The sequence below is a fragment of the Lissotriton helveticus genome, chromosome 4_1 (genome assembly GCF_964261635.1).
Source record: "Lissotriton helveticus chromosome 4_1, aLisHel1.1, whole genome shotgun sequence".
Taxonomy (NCBI): Eukaryota; Metazoa; Chordata; class Amphibia; order Caudata; family Salamandridae; genus Lissotriton; species Lissotriton helveticus.
This window is the reverse complement of record NC_136063.1, coordinates 73002885-73025269: the sequence shown is the minus strand read 5'-3', so window position 1 is coordinate 73025269 and position 22385 is coordinate 73002885. Positions and strand designations below refer to the sequence as shown.

The window sequence follows — 22385 nt, the reverse complement described above, 5'->3', positions numbered from 1 at the left end:
AGCTGACCCATTTTAAAGTGAACCTTTCCTACAGCGGGGCCCTTTTCTTCCTCCCCTTTGAGCTTGGGTAATGAGGTGCCCACCTCAGCTATCCCTAACTTTGCTAGGGCAACACCTAGCTTACACAGAGGTTACCCAACACTTGAATAACACCACCATAACCAAGAGGTTCAGGGGGCCAAACTTGCTTTTTGCCATGGGGTCTGCCTCCCATGCCAAATATAGTGCTGCCATGAAGGCTAGCACCCAGCATAAGCTACTGACAGCTGTCGGTATTCAAAACCACACCCTACGCTCACTACTGACAAGTGGTTGAGCTGCTTTAGGGGCAACTGTGTGTTCTTGGAACCTCTCTTGATGTTTAAAGTGTGGAGCTACCACATCATGTGGCAGACACCCTTCTTCCACTCTCACTCCTGTCAGTGCCGGGGAGACAACCTGTAGCTCGACAGTTCCCGGGCTGCTCAGGACGTCCATGTGGTCAGGGGAAGCCTCACCAGTGCCAGCTTTAGTCTCTACCCTTACTGGGTCAGAAGCCTTTGGCCTACTGGAACTCTGGTTAAGAGTGGCTTCCCTTCCCTTCCCTCTTCTTTATCTATTTCTTCTCGGACCCCAGTTTCCTAACTACAGGGGCTGGCTCCTTAGAACACTGGGCTGGAGGTGCCCTGGGCAACCACTCCATCTGGGACAAGACCAACCTCTGGGAGGTCACTGCCCAGAATACCATCTAAGGGTAGGTCAGGACTGACTATCACCTTATGCCAGATAGGAGTACCCTCCCTCTCGATGGGCACTATGGCTACACGTGTAGTTGTAACCTCACCTGTGACTACCCTTCACTATCTCTCCTGGCACATACATGTCTCGGGACACCAACCTGTCACTCACTATAGTGTGACTGGCACATGTCTCAGGTCAGTGGTAGGGATCCCATTCACCTAAAGGGGGTGGAAGTGACTACTCCCCTCTCAGGGACTATTAACTTCCCATCTGGACCTGTCTCCCAGAAAAATGTTAAGATGGCTTTCTCATTTGAGGAGTCTTACCTTGTAGTTACACTGGACAGGCCAGTGCTGACCACCTTCTTGGAACAGGCTGGGTCATATCTTAAGTGATCTGACTGCTGGCAGTCATTCATTCATAAATACGGTCTTTGGTTATCCACAAAACGTAAAAACAGACCATGTTGTCCAAATGCTTTTTTTAAATTCTAGGTCTCGGTGCCCCCAGCTTGCCAGAGTTGCGGTGGGTGTTACTCTCCTCTTTTCTTTTAGGTATCTGGGGTACTGAGGGAGTTTCTTTGGTGGGCTGACCACCTCCCTCCTGTTTTCGTGGGGAGGATCCCCCTTCCTTCTTGGAGTCACCCCTTTGACGTTGTGGGTACCCTTGTTCTTACCCACTTATCAGCTTTCTTACCCAGCTCTCTGGGACTAGAAAGTGATATATATATCACATTTTGGTGTAACTTGTTAGATGTACAATTTGCTAATATGTGCTCGTTTGTTGCCAACTTAAAGAGCCCTTCAAAGTCCTGCACCTTGTTTCCTTTTAACCAGCCACCTAGTATTTTGACTGAGAAGTCCACAAACTCGACCCAGGCCTGACTCAAGGTTTTGCGAGTCTCCCTGAACTTAATTCTATACTCCTCAGTGGTGAATCCAAAGCCCTCAATCAGGGTCTCTTTCATTAGGTCAAAGGATTCAGTATCTGTCTCACTAAGGGTCAAGAGTCTATCCCTGCACTTGCCTGAGAAAAGCTCCCAGAGTAGAGAACCCCAGTGTCTCTGGAGCAACTATGATTCTACAAGCTCTCTTAAACGCTGTGAACCATTTAGTTATATTGTCACCCTCAACATATTTGGGGACAATCCCTTTGGGGATTTTAAGGTCGAAAGTTTCCTCTCTGTTTTGTTACTGCCACCATTCCTGAGTGCAAGACCCATGCCAGCCCTCTCTTTTTCTATTGCCAGGATACTGGCTTAAAGGGCTACTGTTTTGGCTAGTCTCTCCAAATCTAGGTCTGAACCCTCCAGTGCTTCTCTGTGCCTGGTTTGGCCTGGCCTACTCTCATGTGCATGCTTTGCACATAGGTTCCTTATCTTCTCTGCTTACAGGAGAGAGGGGGGCAACACCCTTGAGAACTGATAACAGTCTCATCATCACTGATCCCTCCTCTTCAGGAAGGTAAGGATTCTTTTTTTTTAACTTGGCTGCATCCAATGGGGCAAGCAGCTCCTGGAGCTCTTACTTGGTGGGAGTGGAGACAGTTTTTATCTTATTGGCTTTAAAGAGGTTCCTTAAGTGCCTCATACTAAGATGCAAGTAAGGGGTCAGGTTAAGCTACTGAACACTATTCTCTGTTCCAGAAACTTAGTACAGATGGGACCTTTTTAGAAAATGACCCAAAAAATCTAAATAGAGTTTTAAGGCCTAACCGACTAGTAACAGTTTTTAAATCTGTAATACAACCGGGCTGGGAGTCTCAACACAAGAGCCTAACAGTTATGATTAGAAAATGTAGAAAAAAAATTAAAATTGAAAAGTTTCAACAATGTTTTCTGAGTAATGGTAATTTGCGGTTTTCTGATTGCGATAATCTTGGTGTCCAAAATAATATTAAAAAAATATATTTTCTTCTAAATCGGTCATGAGATTCTTCTTGAGCAGGTCTCATTTACTGGCTCTGTGTACAATAAATGCTTAACACTGCCCTCTGATAAGTCTAAACTTCTCACCCATATTACCACAAAAGAGAGCATTTGGGATTAAATTAAGCCCTGTAAACAAATAGGGGTTGTCTGGACTTTCTGCACTGTTTACCTCATTTTAGTGCCTTACATGGAAAGCCGTCTCCCTACAGAACCACGTTCCTGTGTCCATCAGGATCACCCCAACCCTTCTCAGGTTAGCAAAGATCTGAAGACACTTAAATCACTTTAGAGAAACAGCCCACTTCTGCTCCTAAAACCCATCACCCACTCCAAGCACTCACGGACTGTATCGTAGCCTTCGACCGCATACAGCGTTCTGGTGCCTTTTGGCTATGTCTGCATTGTACAAATACCAAAAACATACGTAAAAGGCAACTCAACGTTTCTCTAGAAATTGACATCATAGGATTGTTCAAATTGTTCTTGAAAAGTAGTCCGCGCTCATGCCAAAAGGACGCACCCCAATGATCTAGAATACAAGGGAAATCATTTGTTCCCTCTCCGGTATAGGGAAGGGTGATACAGGTCAGATAGGTGAGGGGGCATAGCAGCCTTACCAATAGCCACATAGCCCTCAATGGTTCCTGAACTTCGATAACTCTCAGGTATCACAGATATCCTTCATTCATTTAATACCTAGGTGGCTGCAGTCATTTGGCTGCAGGGCATGGTCTTTTTCTGCAGATTCTACCTAACTTGGCCCTGTGTTAGTCCTCCGGGTATGGGCAGCGTTTCCCCTTCTCAGACAGTTCAGATCATTGGCTTCCACAGGAGGATGCAGCTGCCAGTCTAGGATAGTTCAGGACCTGATCAAAAACTTAGAGCTGGAACTAAATACAAGTTCTGTTCATGCTCAGAAGATACAGACAGAGCCAGGACCAATCATACAGTGTACCAGCTTCATAAATCAAAACTGCAGCCAATCCATGGCTCCATCACGGGATGTGAAGGTTGGCAGTAAAACAGAGAAAGGGGATGTGAATGACTACAGATTTTCTGAATACAGAGAGTTTCATGCCCAACTTTAAGGTCATACTCACATGTCTACAGCTTGCACCTTCGTTTTACCAGCTTTCTGAACTTCTCCATACCTCAATTGTTTCCACAGGAGATAGAGCCAATACTCATCTTGTGTCGGTCCTTATAGAGTCTACATAATGCACCTTTTTTTTTGTTAATTCCAGCTTTACCTTAGCTATAAACATTTTGAATTAGCATTACATTTTAAAATTGAAATAGAAGAAAGACATCTCTTGCAGCATCTGCACCAGATCAGACTTTTCTGAGCAAATGAAAGTAACGACAGCGAGGCAACTGTTGTATATCAGAATATCGTTCTACAGAAAGGTTGTAGCCAGAATATGGACTTCCACAATATCGCAAAGTTAAGTACATATGGGTAAGTAAAGATGAACTATTCTTAATGGGAAATGTCCTTAAGACCGAAGCCGGAATCCCGCTGTGCCTTTTCGGCAAAAGAACCAACGCGTCTTTAGAACGCAAGTCGTTATAACAACTTAGCGTGCTGTTGCACATACTGGAGTTGGATTAGTAAATTAACCTATTCCAAAATCCAGAGTCCCCCTAAGGTAAGTCGTTATAACGACTTGTGTGTTGAACGAATGTGTACTAAAGACACATTTGTTCTAATGACGGCGCTTTGAAGGCACAGTGTGATTCCGGCTTACGAATACCATCACACATTCATTCTTAACTCTACACCTACATATCTTGCTATATATATGTTCCACCACTTGGCCCCAGGTAGAGCGCACTCTTTCACAGCGGGTCCTTCCCTACATATCTTGATATATATATATATATATATATATATATATACACACACACACATACATACAAGTTACAGAGATGTGGAGCGAAGGCTTATAAAGGTACATTTGTCTGTATGTACTTACCTTCAGGATATTGTGGGAGTTTATCATCTGGATACGATATTGTGGCAGAACAATATGTAAAGCACAATAATCTGGTGAAACTCTCCATTGAAGCATCTTTATTTAACGTTTCCCTCACCATGTGTAATGCTATATGCATTTTTGTATTGTGATATTGTTTTGACCACTGACTCCATTTTGAATGTAGATTATCATTTTTGTGTTCTTGCATGATTTCATTTAGTGCCTTCTTGCAGCTTCAGAGGGATGTTTTTCTTTCTTCTCAGCACAGAGCAAAACAGCCTAGCTGGAACATAACGTGTGGGATGTGCGTTTGAAAGCGTGAGAGAGGAATGCCCTTCTCTGTATTGGAGTCAAAAGAGGGGGTTCGGACAGCTTTCGTCTTGGCCTTGAAATAGACATGTAGGTCAGCCTTGGTTTTACAATAGATGAAGGGAGGTGGGAAGTTCTTGATGTCTCTGTGTTAGTAAAAGGTATTAAAGTCAGGAAGTTTTGGCACTCATACAGAAACTCACTCGTGGGGTGGACGCAAAGTCACTGGGAAATTTTTGCTGTCCCATTTAAGACTTCAGGATGACTGAAAAGGGCTTCCCAGTCATGTTGACCAGAATGATATATTGTCAAATGGTGATGTATAAGCTAGAAGTTTAATTGCTCTGTGATGTTATCATGTTGTGTATACACGCTCTTTATATTGGAGTCTCATTTGACAGTGGTAATTCTTGGCATTTGACAGTGCTGGTTTCTTGCATTGGACGTCCATTATCTGCTTATGTTTTGTTCCTTTACATTTGACTTGTGAGTGTCCCATTATTATTATTATTGGTTTGTGTTTTATCTCATGCATTTGATTACTTGTGAGTATTTTATTATTACTGGCTTCTGCACATTTATTTTGAAAGTTTCATATTGCGCGAACAGTACCATATCTATATACATTTGTATGTTGTTTTACCCGTTTCATTTGACATTTGGGAAAGTCTTTCTGTTAGAGAATGTTGTATTAATAAAATATCATGCTTTCTTTTTTAGACTGCCTTTTGATTTGCTTCTTTTAGTGAGTGCCCAGTCTCCTTTACAGGTGTTTCTTCCTGCTTTACCCAGAGCCTCATCTTGGGAGTGCTAAATTTCTTTTGTTTGGGAGTGTATAGCAAGACACCAGGTTTCTTGTAAGCTATAGGAAGGAACCCGACGAGGGAGTGTCCTTTTAGGGACATATAAAATAAATTTTATTATCCATTTGAAATTTCTACATTGTAGCTGCATTACTAAACACCGTCATCAGGAAAAGAACAAAGCTAAATCTTTTATTCCGGCACAGACACAACAGAAAATTGTTTATTTTTGAGTTTTGTCTGTATCCATATATAATTTATATATATTTACTATTAGGGAAACAAAGGGAAATGAACCCTGTGATTGCTTTCAGTGTTTCTCTTTCTTTTGCTCATTCGTCTTTCATCCTGAACAAAAACAGAAGTGAAGTCCCAGCGAGGGTGTGGCCTCTGTCCTCAGGCTGGCTCCCAGCGGGTGATCTGTGCGACTGGTGGTGGGACTGGACCTTGGTGACGAGAGAAGTGCGGCACTGGTGGAGGTCAGGGATGGACACTGCAGCTCAGGGCTGACCGCCAGTTGCTGCCACCACCGGTGCACCCAGGGAGCTTGGAGATGAGATGACAGGAGATCCAGCAATGCCGCTGATGGGCTGAGAGGCCGCCATGGAGGCAATGCCTGTGGGAAGAGAGAGGACTGTGAGGAAGGGAAGCATCCTAGGACTGCAGTCATTGTACATTGAAACAAAACTGGATCAAGAAGAGAGGCAAGGTAAAGAGCTCATGGTGAATACTGGGTGCCTGGTCCTGCACCAAGGACAAGCAAGCGCTTCCAGTACCATGTCAGTTAAGGTATTCGGCAGTACTCATTTTTTACTTGTGGACTCACTATTCATGCAAACATAATGGGAAACCCAGCCTTGGCATCTCCCATGTTCAGGCACTGTCAGCCTTCCCTGTATCTGCTGGTCATTCGGTGCTACTCTGTGCCTATGACCTTGAGCAGCCCGCCTGATGGTTTACACCTCTCCCCACTTGTCTCCCCCTGCAACAGTGGCTGTGCTCCGCTCTACCCACTGCCTGTGGCCTTGCTTGTGCACCACCCGCTTCCTGTCCATAGTTTTTCCTCTCAGCCCTGATCATCTGTGGTCTGCCATTCTTAGCCAGTTTGCATGCTCTCCCTCACTTTCTACTGACTTACTCCAATCCCACTACATCCAATGTTGTAGTCCTCTGTAGCCCCCTTGTTCGCAAATCCACGGTCTAGCTTTGCCCCCCTAAAGCACAGATCCCAAATCCACACCATCACCACATCCAATCCAAGCCAAGCCAGCCTGCTCATCCCACCTTAAAAACCTTTGCCTAAACAGCCTTACTCCGCTCAGTAGCCATGCCCTCCCACGCCAATGGTTTTCCTCGTGGCTCTCCGCCTTGCACCTCACTTCCCAATGCCCACCACCTTGTACCCTAGTCAAAGCCAGCTCTGAGCACAGTTTTCAGCCTTACCACGAACTGCTGGTTTTCACAGCACCAAATTCAACTTAAGGAGATTGTTAAAGATCCTACATAACAATCAGGAGACAGCGTTTACAACGCTGGCAATACCACGCGGGTTAATAACGCGGTTGTTACAATAACTGCGTTGTTACCACGCGTGGCTTTACATCGCAAGTCGTTTCAATGACTTGCGCTAGGTGGCATGCAACACCAGGGAATGTGTTGGATTTTAAATCTAACACCTTCCCTGCGGTTGCGCTAACTGGAGCAGGAATAGTAATTTATACTATTCCCAAGTCCAGCGTGCCACCTAGCGCAAGTCGTTGAAACGACTTGCGATGTAATGCCACACGTGGTAACAACGCAATCATTGTAACAACCGTACTGTTAACTACAGCGTGGTAACACCATGCGTTGTATCGTCATACATTCATAACAATCTGATGTACCCTGGCCTTCTCTTCATCAGCAACTGACTCTTGGCCACTACATCTGAAGACCCCCGCTGCTGCAGAACTGTTTAATCCTGAGCTTTTTTGTTTTTAACTAAAAAATTACACCAAAGAGGCCAAGATGAAATGGAGACAGAAGGAGAGGCCCTGTAAGTGCAAAGCTGCGCCATTACCTGCCATCAAACTGGAGGAGCTGACAGGGGTGCTGCTGCCTGTCGCCGGTCCCATGCGAGTCACATCCTTTACCACTGGGTCTGCAAGAAACCAAGCAGGGAGATCACTCTTCAGATATACAGCCTTTCTTGTACGCTTCCTTCTATAGCTTCTAACCGTAGTCCAAGAGGACACAGGAGCCCATGCTGGTGCTCTGAATCTCCAGCACTGACGCCTCCAATCAGAGAACACTTAAAGTTTTGATAAAGTCAGCCGGTGTCACTCAGGACTGGCTGCCAAGTCAGCGTCCTTTCACCGGGAATCTGACAAAGGGCACTTATTTTATGTGCTATAAAAACAACCAGGCACTATCTATTTTATGATAATCTGACAGCTGCCCTGCTCTGTTGCTAGAGGACAGCTGATGGGACAGTGATTGGCTGCTCTCAGAGCAGGGCCATTGGAGCTGTAAGCACAGTGCAGCTGTCAGGCAACAATAACAGGGTCTGTGTACTACCTGCTCCAATGACCCTGCTATAAAAACAACCAGGCACTATCTACTTTATGATGACCTGCCAGCTGCCCTGCTCTGTTGCTAGAGGACAGCTGATGGGACAGTGATTGGCTGCCCTCAGCAGGGCCATTGGAGCTGTAAGCACAGTGCAGCTGTCAGGCAACAATAACAGGGTCTGTGTACTACCTGCTCCAATGGCCCTGCTATAAAAACAACCAGGCACTATCTATTTTATGATGACCTGACAGCTGCCCTGCTCTGATGCTAGAGGACAGCTGATGGGACAGTGACGGGCTGCTCTCTGGGCAGGGCCACTGGAGCGGTTAGCACAGTGCAGCTGTCAGGCAACAATAACAGGGTCTGTGTAGTACCTGCTCCAATGGCCCTGCTCTAACAACAACCAGACATCGTTGAATCAGGTGTACTCTAGAAACCGTGTACAGACCGTGTTATTGATACCGCAGTCCTACCACAGGTGCAGCGCTAGCATCGCAGAGTTACTGTTCTGTGCTGCTTTGTGGTGACAGCACTAAGGGACTGCAGAATCAACTCCAACATGCTAACAGCACCTAGAGTTGAACCGAAGCAAGAGTACACAGAAGCACTATGCGAACAGCTCTGGAATCAACAATTCTGCCAGCTGTACTGGCAGTGTCCTGTGAAATGGCATGTGCCAAGAGACCCAGTAGAGAAGAGAGTGCTAGCCAACTAAGGTAAGTCAGACTGTCAGTGCAAGCAAAAAGTTCTACTCTAGTTTGAGACCAAATCTGCTGCAACCACAGTATCAGTCTGGTGCCACACCTTACTGCAGCGACAACCCCCAGGCAACTGATCGAACAGGTGATCCGTGTGTCCTGGGCTTGTCGGATGCCACAACCATTGAGCCGCCATCCTGTTGACATGCGTACAGTCTGTGAGGCAGTAGTACACTGGCTCTCCTGCTTTTCTACTGGATTCAAGCTCGTCCAAACAGGTACGTACAGTATTCAGAAGAATCTGTGGTGTCCTCCTGTGATTATCAACTTCTGCCTAGAAGCTCTCGGCGTCATCTTTATATAGTATTAGAACACACATGCTTTCATACCCTTTGTTGTACAGTGCGAGGAGTAAGCGAGTACACATATAATGCGTATATAACAGACAGTGACTCTTGTTTCACTAGCATCTCAGCTGGCACATGCACAACTACCATCACCGTCCTTTACATGCGCGCGGTGTACGTTACGTACAGAAGTACGGATGGTCCATTGCTTCTCGTGCCGTGAGCCGTGCTTGGTGATCGTAGCGGAGCAGTTTGTCGAGGAAGTCAAGGGCCTCTGTGCTCACCAGGTGCTGGTTTTCGCTGTGGACAAAGCGCTCCCATCTCTTTCGGGAGTGTCTGAAAAGAAGATACATGTAAAAGGTATGAAAAACTCCAAGTCTGTGGGGCGGGTCGTTCTAAGGGTAACCTTGAAGTTATATGGGCCCAATAACAAGTACAAACCTATCCCATACCACCCCACACACATTAACACTCTTATAACCCAAGCACAATCTTCATAGCCTTTTTTGAATTGTGGGAGTATAAAGCCTGGGTAGAAGAACCTTTGACCACACACCCTGTGCCAAAACTTGCACCCCCAGAGCCTGCCGTCTTCACCTTTCGTCATAGGCAAAGGATTTGATCAAGTCTTCCTGCTGTACCCAAGTCTACAGTCCGCACCCACCCTGCTTGACAGACTGTGCATGGTGTCCTGCCCTTAGGGCCTATTTTAAAATTTTCTGTCCGTTTTAACATTTGGTTTCAAATCTGAGGACTTTGAAAATGACTGGTAGTGCCAAGATGGCAACCAAAATGATTCTGCGTTTTGGAACTGCATATGCTGCAAGTCAAAAATGTTTATGTTGGAATTAAACAGTGTCATGCTCTTAACTTTTCCCCTTATTACCATGGGGTCGGGTATTTCCCCATCTGCTCCCCAATATATTCCCTTCCACAAATCCATGGATCAAGTGACCCACAAAATGGCTCCTGCTGTATATCCAGGTCCTGAATGCTCATCCACGGGTATAATTATTATTATTTGTTTTACCTTTATATATTTTTTTTGATGGCAGCTTCTCTTCCTCGGTTATTCAACCATAGAGTCCCAGGTACGATAAGTTGCTTCCCTAACCCCTTGTACATTCCAAATTTAGATCAATTCAGTACTATGTGCTCCAGCAAAGAGAAAAAAACCATGGGCCCTAAAATGTAAACACCTTCTTAAGTTCACTACAAATACCTTTGTGCTCCTTGACTAATCTGGACACAAGTGAATGTAGCAAAACTAAGTTAAACCGGTCAAATGCCTTAGAAATTTGTAACACGACTCAAGAGTTACCATCAGACCAAAAAATGCAATTTTCCATAGAAAGTAAAACTCAACATTACAAGAACGGAAGGGTAGGTACTGCTTCCCCCAGCAGACTCACTACAAAGGCTTTTGCTTACCTTATCTGGGATACAACAACTCATGGTCATTAACCTGCTTGAACTGGAATATTAACGCCAATGTTGGACTCCATCCAACTTATTACTAGTACCGTGTCTTTACTGGGTTCTCGGGTTCATTAATCTAGCTTCCCAAGGTTGGCTGCTCACTTGCAGAGTACACCCTTGATTCCATACACCACTGAGTTATTTAATTGGAAGTTTTTTAAAGATCACTAAGGTGTTTTGCCACTGGAGATGGATCAACAAACTCGCCAAGCCTTTGGAACTACAGCTTGTACAACATTCATGCATAAGCTAGGTCCACTTTGGGGTCAACTTTAGATTTGAATTCACCCAAACTAAGACTTCTCCACTGCCAACAACTCCAGTGCCTTTGGTCCAGCACAGATTCTACTCCAAGTAAGCTCAGAGTTGGCCAACAGTGCAGCACCGCTGCAGGAGCACTCAAGCACTTAGGGCGTTGATGCGGAGTGAAGCAGGACAACATACCGTCTGGTGTTGTACATATTAAATAGGTAGATATTGGTGCAGCGAGTAATGCAGTCCAGCCCAGTCATGTCTAGTCGGGTCGTTTATGCATGCATGACCCCAGTCTCACAATGTTCAGTGCCGAGAACAACCCCTTAACACAACTCAGATGTCAAGCCATCACTCTGTAATGTGCGGCCTTAAACGGTAACATCTGGGTTAGCAAATGTTTTGAAACTTGGTTAGAAAGCTACTCTAGCAATTGATGTGTTCCAAGACGCAGTTAAGGACACCGGTGCAAGGGATCTCTCCTACCACCACAAGCAGGCTTATAGAGCTGCAATGCCAGTGTGTTACAATGGTTTATATTGGGTATACGCTAGTCCGCCCCAGTTACGCAAGCCGCTTTTCCCTCTTAGGGGCAGATGCTGTTTTAAGTTTTGACTGTTTCCCCTTGATGTGTTAACTGGCCAGGTGGGGACCTCCTGTAAAGGCAGACCTGCATAGATGCAGCCGGTGTGCACATAAAGCCATCCAAAAAGGAAGCCTCGAGGATGGACACGCAATGCTACCCACCTGCCTAGAATGTCGTTAAATCGAGGATCCAGTTCAATGTTGTATTTGTCAATGTAGTCGTACAAGTCTTCTGTGCCCAAAACCTTGGCGATCCGTACAAGCTGTTTTGGCGATAAACAAAAAGTGAGTTTATAAAAAACACACAAGAGCATAATTAGAGAAAAGGTTTGTTTGGGGGGAAAAATTGTGAGACAAGGAAAAGAGCATTTCAAACTGTAAATCAAATATCCTGCATCGTGCTATCAAGTGTTTGTATGATACAAGCTCATGAAGGCGGCATTAGTTTAACGGACGTAGACACAATGACCATGAGATTTTTCAATACCCTCAGTGCCCACCCTAATGGAAGGTGACCAGGCCTTTACACAGCAACACAATCTCATCCAACACAGAGGCCTGCTTGTTAACCACACAGGTAGTAAGGCACCATGGGATGGTGAGCACCTACTCAAGGCAAGCTGCATTGCCCAGAGCCATCTTGACAGTCAAAAGCAGAATGCACCCAGGATACAGAAGCTGGCATGGGCAGAGATGCCTGAATTATTGCAGCACGTGGTGGCCAGTTTTCAAGGTGTACCCACCTCTTCTCAAAACAGTGCAAATGTTATGGCAAGGATATAATGAGAGGCTAAAATGAACCCTGATCAAGCACTGCTCTGCAACGCTCACACTGCACTATGCAGACTGTACAGATGCTTCACTGAACTTGCCCCGCTCTGGAGTAACATTAATCTAAGTGGTAGATTATACAGTCTACGAGGCCATGTGTACCCGGCGCAGATGGGGCCTTAAATAGAGAGCAGTCTCTTGGAATCCAGATGAGGCGGAGCGCCTCATGCTAATGATGTGGCAGAAAATGGACAATAATGTCTCACTCTCAGGAGAAGAGGTGATAATTTGAGGAGATAGGGGAGACTCTGCAAAAGAAGACCTGGGAATGAGCAGACATAAGTATCAGGGTGAACGGAGAGTGAGGAAATAACAGGAGGCAAGTAAGTTATTAATATTGCAAATATCAGATAAGCGTGGCCTGGAAAACTGCAGGCTAAAGCAGGGGGTGAGGAGGAAGGACTCGAGGGACCATCACGAGGAAGTTTAAATGTCTATAATGCCATGGGGGAGATAAGAGGAGAGAAAGGCTGGGAGACCTTGAAGTAAAACAGGAAAGTTCAGACCACAGGGTATCAGGGGAGGAGGGAAAGGAGACCATCCAAGTGTCAAGTGATTCCCATGACGTGCAGCACCTTCAGACATCGCATGCTTGGCCTTCTGGTACCCGTGTCTTCATGGTCTAGCTGTTTGGGCTTCCATGCTGCGCATCAAGCAGTAGGCACTGCCAGGCGTGACTGTCACCGTCACATGGGAAACGACTTGTCAGTTGCTTCGATAGGGCAGTAAGTGCTGTACGAGCATCAGCAGGACATGAAGCCACTTGGCAGCTGATGAGACTGGGCAAGGCTGTGGGAAGACTGTGGGAAGGCTGTGGGAGCGGGAGAAAATGTCAAAGGAGGGGAGGGATGAAGAGACTAGGAGGCAAAGGAATGACCGGGAGCACTGGGGAAGAACAGGAGTAGAGACAACTGAGAATAAAAGGGAAGAGGTGAAGGGATCAAGAAGGACTTGCGAAAGACATAAGGAACGCAAAGAAGAAAGGTGGAAAGTCCATGAGCAATAACAGGGAAGAAATGACGCAACATGGAGTAACAAATCAGATTAGAAGACCACAAGGTACAAAGGAGGAGAGGTAACAGTGCATGGAGTAACAAGAGATGAGAATACCACGGTGTTTAAGGGGTAACAAGAGAGATGAGAAGACCCTGGGGTACAACAGAAGAGAGGTGACATTATACAGAGTAACACAAGAAGACCCTGGGGTACAACAGAAGAGAGGTGACACTCCATGGAGTAACACAAGAAGACCCTGGGGTACAACAGAAGAGAGGTGACACTCCATGGAGTAACACAAGAAGACCCTGGGGTACAACAGAAGAGAGGTGACACTCCATGGAGTAACACAAGAAGACCCTGGGGTACAACAGAAGAGAGGTGACACTCCATGGAGTAACACAAGAAGACCCTGGGGTACAACAGAAGAGAGGTGACATTATACAGAGTAACACAAGAAGACCCTGGGGTACAACAGAAGAGAGGTGACACTCCATGGAGTAACACAAGAAGACCCTGGGGTACAACAGAAGAGAGGTGACACTCCATGGAGTAACAAAAGAAGACCCTGGGGTACAACAGAAGAGAGGTGACACTCCATGGAGTAACACAAGAAGACCCTGGGGTACAACAGAAGAGAGGTGACATTATACAGAGTAACACAAGAAGACCCTGGGGTACAACAGAAGAGAGGTGACATTATACAGAGTAACACAAGAAGACCCTGGGGTACAACAGAAGAGAGGTGACATTATACAGAGTAACACAAGAAGACCCTGGGGTACAACAGAAGAGAGGTGACACTCCATGGAGTAACACAAGAAGACCCTGGGGTACAACAGAAGAGAGGTGACACTCCATGGAGTAACACAAGAAGACCCTGGGGTACAACAGAAGAGAGGTGACATTATACAGAGTAACACAAGAAGACCCTGGGGTACAACAGAAGAGAGGTGACATTATACAGAGTAACACAAGAAGACCCTGGGGTACAACAGAAGAGAGGTGACATTATACAGAGTAACACAAGAAGACCCTGGGGTACAACAGAAGAGAGGTGACACTCCATGGAGTAACACAAGAAGACCCTGGGGTACAACAGAAGAGAGGTGACACTCCATGGAGTAACACAAGAAGACCCTGGGGTACAACAGAAGAGAGGTGACATTATACAGAGTAACACAAGAAGACCCTGGGGTACAACAGAAGAGAGGTGACATTATACAGAGTAACACAAGAAGACCCTGGGGTACAACAGAAGAGAGGTGACACTCCATGGAGTAACACAAGAAGACCCTGGGGTACAACAGAAGAGAGGTGACATTATACAGAGTAACACAAGAAGACCCTGGGGTACAACAGAAGAGAGGTGACATTATACAGAGTAACACAAGAAGACCCTGGGGTACAACAGAAGAGAGGTGACATTATACAGAGTAACACAAGAAGACCCTGGGGTACAACAGAAGAGAGGTGACACTCCATGGAGTAACACAAGAAGACCCTGGGGTACAACAGAAGAGAGGTGACACTCCATGGAGTAACACAAGAAGACCCTGGGGTACAACAGAAGAGAGGTGACATTATACAGAGTAACACAAGAAGACCCTGGGGTACAACAGAAGAGAGGTGACATTATACAGAGTAACACAAGAAGACCCTGGGGTACAACAGAAGAGAGGTGACATTATACAGAGTAACACAAGAAGACCCTGGGGTACAACAGAAGAGAGGTGACACTCCATGGAGTAACACAAGAAGACCCTGGGGTACAACAGAAGAGAGGTGACATTATACAGAGTAACACAAGAAGACCCTGGGGTACAACAGAAGAGAGGTGACACTCCATGGAGTAACACAAGAAGACCCTGGGGTACAACAGAAGAGAGGTGACATTATACAGAGTAACACAAGAAGACCCTGGGGTACAACAGAAGAGAGGTGACATTATACAGAGTAACACAAGAAGACTATGGGGTACAACAGAAGAGAGGTGACATTATACAGAGTAACACAAGAAGACCCTGGGGTACAACAGAAGAGAGGTGACATTATACAGAGTAACACAAGAAGACCCTGGGGTACAACAGAAGAGAGGTGACATTATACAGAGTAACACAAGAAGACTATGGGGTACAACAGAAGAGAGGTGACATTATACAGAGTAACACAAGAAGACCCTGGGGTACAACAGAAGAGAGGTGACACTCCATGGAGTAACACAAGAAGACCCTGGGGTACAACAGAAGAGAGGTGACATTATACAGAGTAACACAAGAAGACCCTGGGGTACAACAGAAGAGAGGTGACACTCCATGGAGTAACACAAGAAGACCCTGGGGTACAACAGAAGAGAGGTGACATTATACAGAGTAACACAAGAAGACCCTGGGGTACAACAGAAGAGAGGTGACATTATACAGAGTAACACAAGAAGACTATGGGGTACAACAGAAGAGAGGTGACATTATACAGAGTAACACAAGAAGACCCTGGGGTACAACAGAAGAGAGGTGACACTCCATGGAGTAACACAAGAAGACCCTGGGGTACAACAGAAGAGAGGTGACATTATACAGAGTAACACAAGAAGACCCTGGGGTACAACAGAAGAGAGGTGACATTATACAGAGTAACACAAGAAGACTATGGGGTACAACAGAAGAGAGGTGACATTATACAGAGTAACACAAGAAGACCCTGGGGTACAACAGAAGAGAGGTGACATTATACAGAGTAACACAAGAAGACTATGGGGTACAACAGAAGAGAGGTGACATTATACAGAGTAACACAAGAAGACCCTGGGGTACAACAGAAGAGAGGTGACACTCCATGGAGTAACACAAGAAGACCCTGGGGTACAACAGAAGAGAGGTGACATTATACAGAGTAACACAAGAAGACCCTGGGGTACAACAGAAGAGAGGTGACATTATACAGAGTAACACAAGAAGACTATGGGGTACAACAAGGGAGAGGTGACACTATATGGCGTAGCTAGAAAAGAGATGAGCAGATCATGGGTTACAAGGCGACACTACATGGAGTAACAAGAGAAGAGATTAGAATACCAGGGGGTACAACACGGTAGAGGTGACAGTACATGGACAAACACAAGAAAAGAAGGTAAGACAATAGGGAATAACAGGGAAGATGTGAGAATAAATGGAGTAACAAGAGATCAGTGGAACACAGGGTACAACACAGGAGAGGTGACATTACCTGGGGGTAAACAAAAGGCAAGAATACAGGCCCTTTATTAAAACAGCTTCACTGGCTCTCTATCCGCCAAATAATTAATCTTAAGCTTGGTTGCCTCACTCACAAAGCTTTGTATGGCACAAGCCCCAGCTATCTGGCATATAAATTGAAAGTCTAGTGTCCCAATCGTCATCTTAGGTCAGAAGGGAAAAGGCTGTTAGTGGTTCCCTGGTTCAAGAAGCTTAGGACTTGCGGCAAAACTGTTGTCCATCTGGCCCCGAAATTTTGGAACGCCTTACCTATGGACCTGCGTAAATGCTCCAATTTTGAACACTTTAGGAAACTGCTAAAAACTGCACTTTTCAGGGTGTAATCTTCATCTGCACTGGGTCATCTGACTTTCCAGCAATGATAGCGCGGAGATATCCCTCGGGGGTGATTCCTGCGCTTTATAAATTCTATACATACACATACATAGAGGAACAGGGTATAGCAAGGGAGAGGTGATATTACATGAGTTACAATATACAAGAGTCAGAATGGGTCCAACACGAGAGAGGTAACAGTACATGGAGTAACGAGAGAAGAGACAAGAGGGCCACGGGGTACAACACGGGAGGGGTGAAAGTACATGGAGTAACAGGAGAAAAGAAGGTAAGACTACAGGGAATAACAGGGGAGAGGTGTCAGCACAGGGGTTGATTAGATAACATGGTCTCACATCGGTCTTCATTTAGAAAGGGTAAAAAGATGAAGGAAAGATTCCCAGATCCTACGTTGTGAGACCCTATTACTGTGCCTGGGGACTGTGAGGACCGTAGAAGCTGTTGTAGGGATCTGGAAGACGAGAGTAGCTCTGCAAAGAACTTCACTTGTAAAAATGATTCTGGAACCTCGCGTATATACGGGCATATATAATGTTTGTGACCATGTATCAAGATGCACTTCCTTCTAAATCTGGTTTGGCTTTGTTCATACTAATAAGATGTCGAAGAACACTCCAGATCAAGGGAAGGAGGTGTATTTAAATATCTGTCAGTACAAGTCCTGTTCCTTGCACAGGATTGGCAACAAATGCTGGGGGGGGGGGGTGGAGGGACATCACACAGTGGGTGCTGTACAGATTTGAAACAATGTGACCTGTAACTAGATGAAGATTTAAACTGGTGTGCAAAGGATGCTGACAGAATGTTTGAGCAGTGATGAAAGAAAGTATGTGTGGCTTTAAATAAGGTAGTAAGATTAATCATAATAACACACAAACAGAAACATCAGCCTGGCGAGCCCCCCATGGCGATAAGGAGTAGAGCTGGAGGGACCAATGGAATAAGCGCTGATGCTCACTCTGGGTTCTCCAAAATCCCCTGCGGTAAATGAGGTCAGGAGCCAGAGAGACCAGCTTTAGACAGGTTAGGAGACTTTAGGGAGGTGAAGTCTTGGTGTTAAGCTTTTTCAAATAATGGCGCCATCGAGTCAACTGTCTGCTTGGCACACGCTGCATACAGGATTCATTCAAGCAGCGAGGGCAAGCGTTCGAAGGCCCACCAGTGGACTAACCAACCAAGAGCAGCAGTGCACAAAGGGATCTCCGACCGCGGCTGATCCATACTCCATTCTTCTGAAGGAGCAATGAAGCCACAGAGCAGAGGTGCCTGCACGAAGGACAACCCCAGCTGTGTCCAGGCTGCTAGAGATTACTACAGGGCACTCAGGATCTCTCCTAAGATTGGGCAGCAACGGCGATGGACAGTCAGTGTGCAATACAGAAGCTCCTGTGCATGGGCAGCTGCCAAGTGTGCCCCACTACAGCTACAGAAGCAGAGAGATGAATATGCTACTTACCAGTATGCATCTGTTCTTGGCATGTAGGGCTGCTAACATTCATATCTATAGCATAGATCGCCGCCTAGTGTTGGGTCCGGATGATTGCACATTGTTGTCCTGGAAGAGTCTTCGAAGTATCACGAGATAGGTGGCTCCTCCCCTGGACTACAGTGCGCATGGGCATCGACTCCATCCCCAGATTGTTTTTAGCCATTGTGGCAAAGATGGAGTGTATTAGTGTAAGCGATGGCCATGCTAGAGATTGAATGCAAGAAAAGTCTGCAGCCGCTACGGGCGCCGGGGAGGAGGGCGGGCGATATAAATGTCAGCAGCCCTACATGCCAAGAACAGTTGCATACTGGTAAGTAGCATATTCAGTTCGAGGCATGTGGGCTGCTAAATTCATATCTATAGCATAGAATACATAGCAGTCCCTCCATTAACGGCGGCCGCCCGTGCCAGTTGCAGAAGTCTGAAAAAGTGTTTTAAGAACAGCCTGTCCTACAGCTGCCTGCTGTTTGGAATGCACATCTACACAGTAATGTTTGGTAAACGTATGTGGTGTAGACCATGTGGCTGCCTTGCAAATGTCTTCCAAAGGAATGTTACCTAGGAAAGCCATGGAGGCCCCCAACTTGCGCGTGGAGTGCGCCCTGGGGGGGACCGTTAACGTGCGCTTAGCCTTCTGATAACAAATCTGAATGCACTTAACGATCCACCTGGCTATTCCTGCTTTGGAAATGGGGTTGCCTTTATGCTGGGGTGAGAAGGCAACAAAGAGTTGCTGTGTCTTTCTAAAATGTTGTGTTCTGTCAATATAGTACATAAGCGCTCTTTTGACATCAAGTGTGTGGAGCATTCTTTCTGCTACTGTTTCTGAGTTTGGAAAGAATGCGGGCAGTTCGATGGTTTGGTTGACATGAAACTGCGACACCACCTTTGGAAGAAACTTGGGGTTAGTGCGCAGTACCACCCTGTTTGAATGAATTTGTATAAATGGCACTTGAATTGTGAGCGCCTGCAGCTCACTAACACGTCGTAGAGACGTGATGGCAATGAGAAAAGCCACTTTCCATGTGAGGAACTGAATCTCACATGAATGCAGAGGTTCAAAGGGGGGACCCATCAATCTGGTGAGTACCACATTGAGGTTCCACACAGGAGCTGGCGGGGTCTGGGAGGGATGACCCGCTTTAGCCCTTCTAGAAATGCTTTAATGGCAGGCACCCGGAAGACAGAGAGATGCTGCCTGTTTTGGAGATAAGCCGCTATGGCGGATAAGTGTATCCGAATGGAAGCGTATGCTAGATTGCATTTGTAAAGATGTAACAAATAGCAGATATTAGGAATGGATGCATCTAGCGGGTTGATATTGTGCTCTGTACAGTAAATTACAAAACGCTTCCATTTTGCTGCATAGCAAGCTCTGGTAGTGGGCTTTCTTGCCTCCCTGATGATGTCCATGCATTCAGGCGGCAAGTTAAGGTAGCCAAACTCTAAGACCTCAGGAGCCAGATCGCCAGATTGAGCTGTTGCGGATCTGGATGCTGAATGTCGCCATGGTTCTGCGTGAAGAGCCTGGGTGTGAGGTGCAGCCTTTGATGCGGTACCACGGAGAATTCCAGAAACGTGGTGTACCATGGTTGGCGAGCCCACGTTGGAGCAACTAGGATGAGCGTCATCGAGTGTTGCTTTAGCTTTCTTGCCACCAGCGGAATGAGAGGCGCTGGGGGAAAAGCGTACGCAAATTTGCCTGACCAGTTCATCCATATCGCATTGCCCTGCGACTGTGGGTGAGGGAACCTGGCGGCAAAGCTTTGGCATTTGGCGTTTTCCCTTGTGGCAAACAGGTCTATCTCTGGATGACCCCACTGCTGGAAGTACGGGTGGAGGACAGATGGATGTAACTCCCACTCGTGCATTTGGTGGCTGTACCTGCTGAGCAGGTCCGCCATCTGGTTGTCCTTGCCCGGGAGGTGTTCCGCCATGAGGAAGATGTTCCTCTGAATGGCCCACTTCCACATGCTCTGAGCCAGATGAGACAGCTGTGGAGAGTGCGTTCCTCCCTGCTTTTGAATGTAGAACATGGCGGTCATGTTGTCCGTCCGGATCAACACGACTTTGTTGCACAAATGTACTTTGAAGGACTTGAGAGCCATGAAGATTGCCATCAGTTCCAAGTAGTTGATGTGCATCTTGTTTTGCTGCGTCGACCATAGTCCCTGCACCGTGTAGTGGAGCACATGAGCCCCCCATCCCTGGAGAGATGCGTCCGTTGTTAGGACAATCTGTGGTACAGGCTCCTGGAACGGTCGGCCCTTGCAAAGGTTGTGTGGATTCCACCAATGCAGAGAGCTGTATGCCCGACCCGTCACCAACACTAGGTCGTTCAACTGTCCGTGAGCCTGATTCCACTGATGCGCCAAGCATTCTTGGAGCGGACGCATATGCAACCTGGCGTGCGGGACTAAGAAGATGCAGGAGGCCATCATGCCTATCAACTGCATGAACACTCTCGCTGGAAGTGAGTGTTGCGGTCTGAACTTTTGGATTAGCGACTGGATGTTGTCGATAGTCGCTGGGTTCGGCTGAGCTGTGGCAGCTAGCGTATTGATTGTCGCGCCCAAACACTGCCGCACATGGGCTGGCTGAAGGTGCGACTTGGGATAGTTTAGCGAAAACCCCAGACTGTGAAGGAGGTGAATGGTGTGGGACATATCTGCGGCGCACTGCTGGGCTGACTTTGCTTGAACAAGCCAGTCGTCTAGATAAGGGTAGACATGTATGCCTTGTCTCCGGAGGTGCGCCGCCACTGTCGCCAGACATTTTGTGAACACTCTGGGAGCAGTGGTCACTCCGAAGGGGAGGACCTTGAACTGGTAATGCCGGTTTTGTATGGTGAACCTGAGGTATTTTCTGTGGGACGGGTGGAGTGGTATGTGAAAGTAAGCATCCTTGAGGTCCAAGGTTGCGAGGAAGTCTCCCTGTTGTAACAAGGGAAGAACCTGCTGCAGTGTTAACATGTGGAAGTGTTCTGAAAGAATGTATTGGTTCAAGGGGCGTAGGTCTAGAATTGGTCTGAGTGAGCCGTCCTTTTTCGGGATTAAGAAGTACAGGGAATAAACCCCTGTTCCTTCTTCCTCCACTGGCACGAGCTCTATAGCGCCTTTTTGCAGCATCACCAGAACTTCCTGCTGCAATAAGTGCAAGTGCTCTGCCGACATAGGACGTTGGTTTGGGGGTATGTTTGGTGGAGTGGATGTCAGTTCCAAACAATAGCCGAACTGGATAAGTTTCCTGACCCACCTGTCTGTGGTGATGGACGTCCAGACCGGCAGGTACTGTTGGAGTCTCCCCCCGACAGGTGTTGGATGGTCGGGGGGCAGTGACATGGAGTCACTGTTTGTTGGTGGCAGAGGAACGGGAACTGTTGTTGCCTCTGCCTCTACCCTTGGCACTGTTTCCTCTGTAACCGCCTCTGCCCTGCTTGCTGTACGAGGATTGCGCACCACCTTTATTGAATGGCGTCTGCTGCGACATGTGCCCCCTGTTAACACCTCGAGTGCCTGAGCGACGAAAAGTGGACCCTCGAAACTGTTGTGACTGGAGAGCCCCCATGGACTTGGCAGTCTCCGTATCTTTTTTGATCTTCTCCAGGGTGGTGTCTACCTCTGGGCCAAATAATCTGTCTGGATTAACGGGCTGGTTGAGGATAGTAGTCTGTATCTCTGGCTTGAATCCTGAGATGCGGAGCCATGCCTGACGCCTCAACATCACACTAGTGTTGATTGCTCTAGCCGCTGTGTCTGCAGCGTCGAGCGCACATTTTATAGCCGCATTGGAGATGAGCTTTCCCTCCTGGATAAGCATTTCAGGTC

General features: G+C 46.7%; 1 protein-coding gene across 4 annotated transcripts in view; it reads right to left on the bottom strand.

Moving 5' to 3' along the window:
- Positions 1-5828: 5828 nt before the first annotated feature.
- Positions 5829-22385, bottom strand: part of LOC144828333 (casein kinase II subunit alpha-like) — a 213553-nt gene continuing 196996 nt past the window's right edge. For all 4 annotated transcript variants that reach the window (XM_078686446.1, XM_078686445.1, XM_078686449.1 and 1 more), the window contains 4 exons: positions 11815-11915; positions 9524-9672; positions 7801-7881; positions 5829-6357 (listed from right to left, as the gene is read on the bottom strand). In XM_078686446.1, coding sequence (XP_078542572.1) covers positions 6242-6357; positions 7801-7881; positions 9524-9672; positions 11815-11915 — 447 coding nt within the window. In that variant the 3' untranslated portion in view covers positions 5829-6241. The remainder of the gene's footprint in view (positions 6358-7800; positions 7882-9523; positions 9673-11814; positions 11916-22385) is intronic.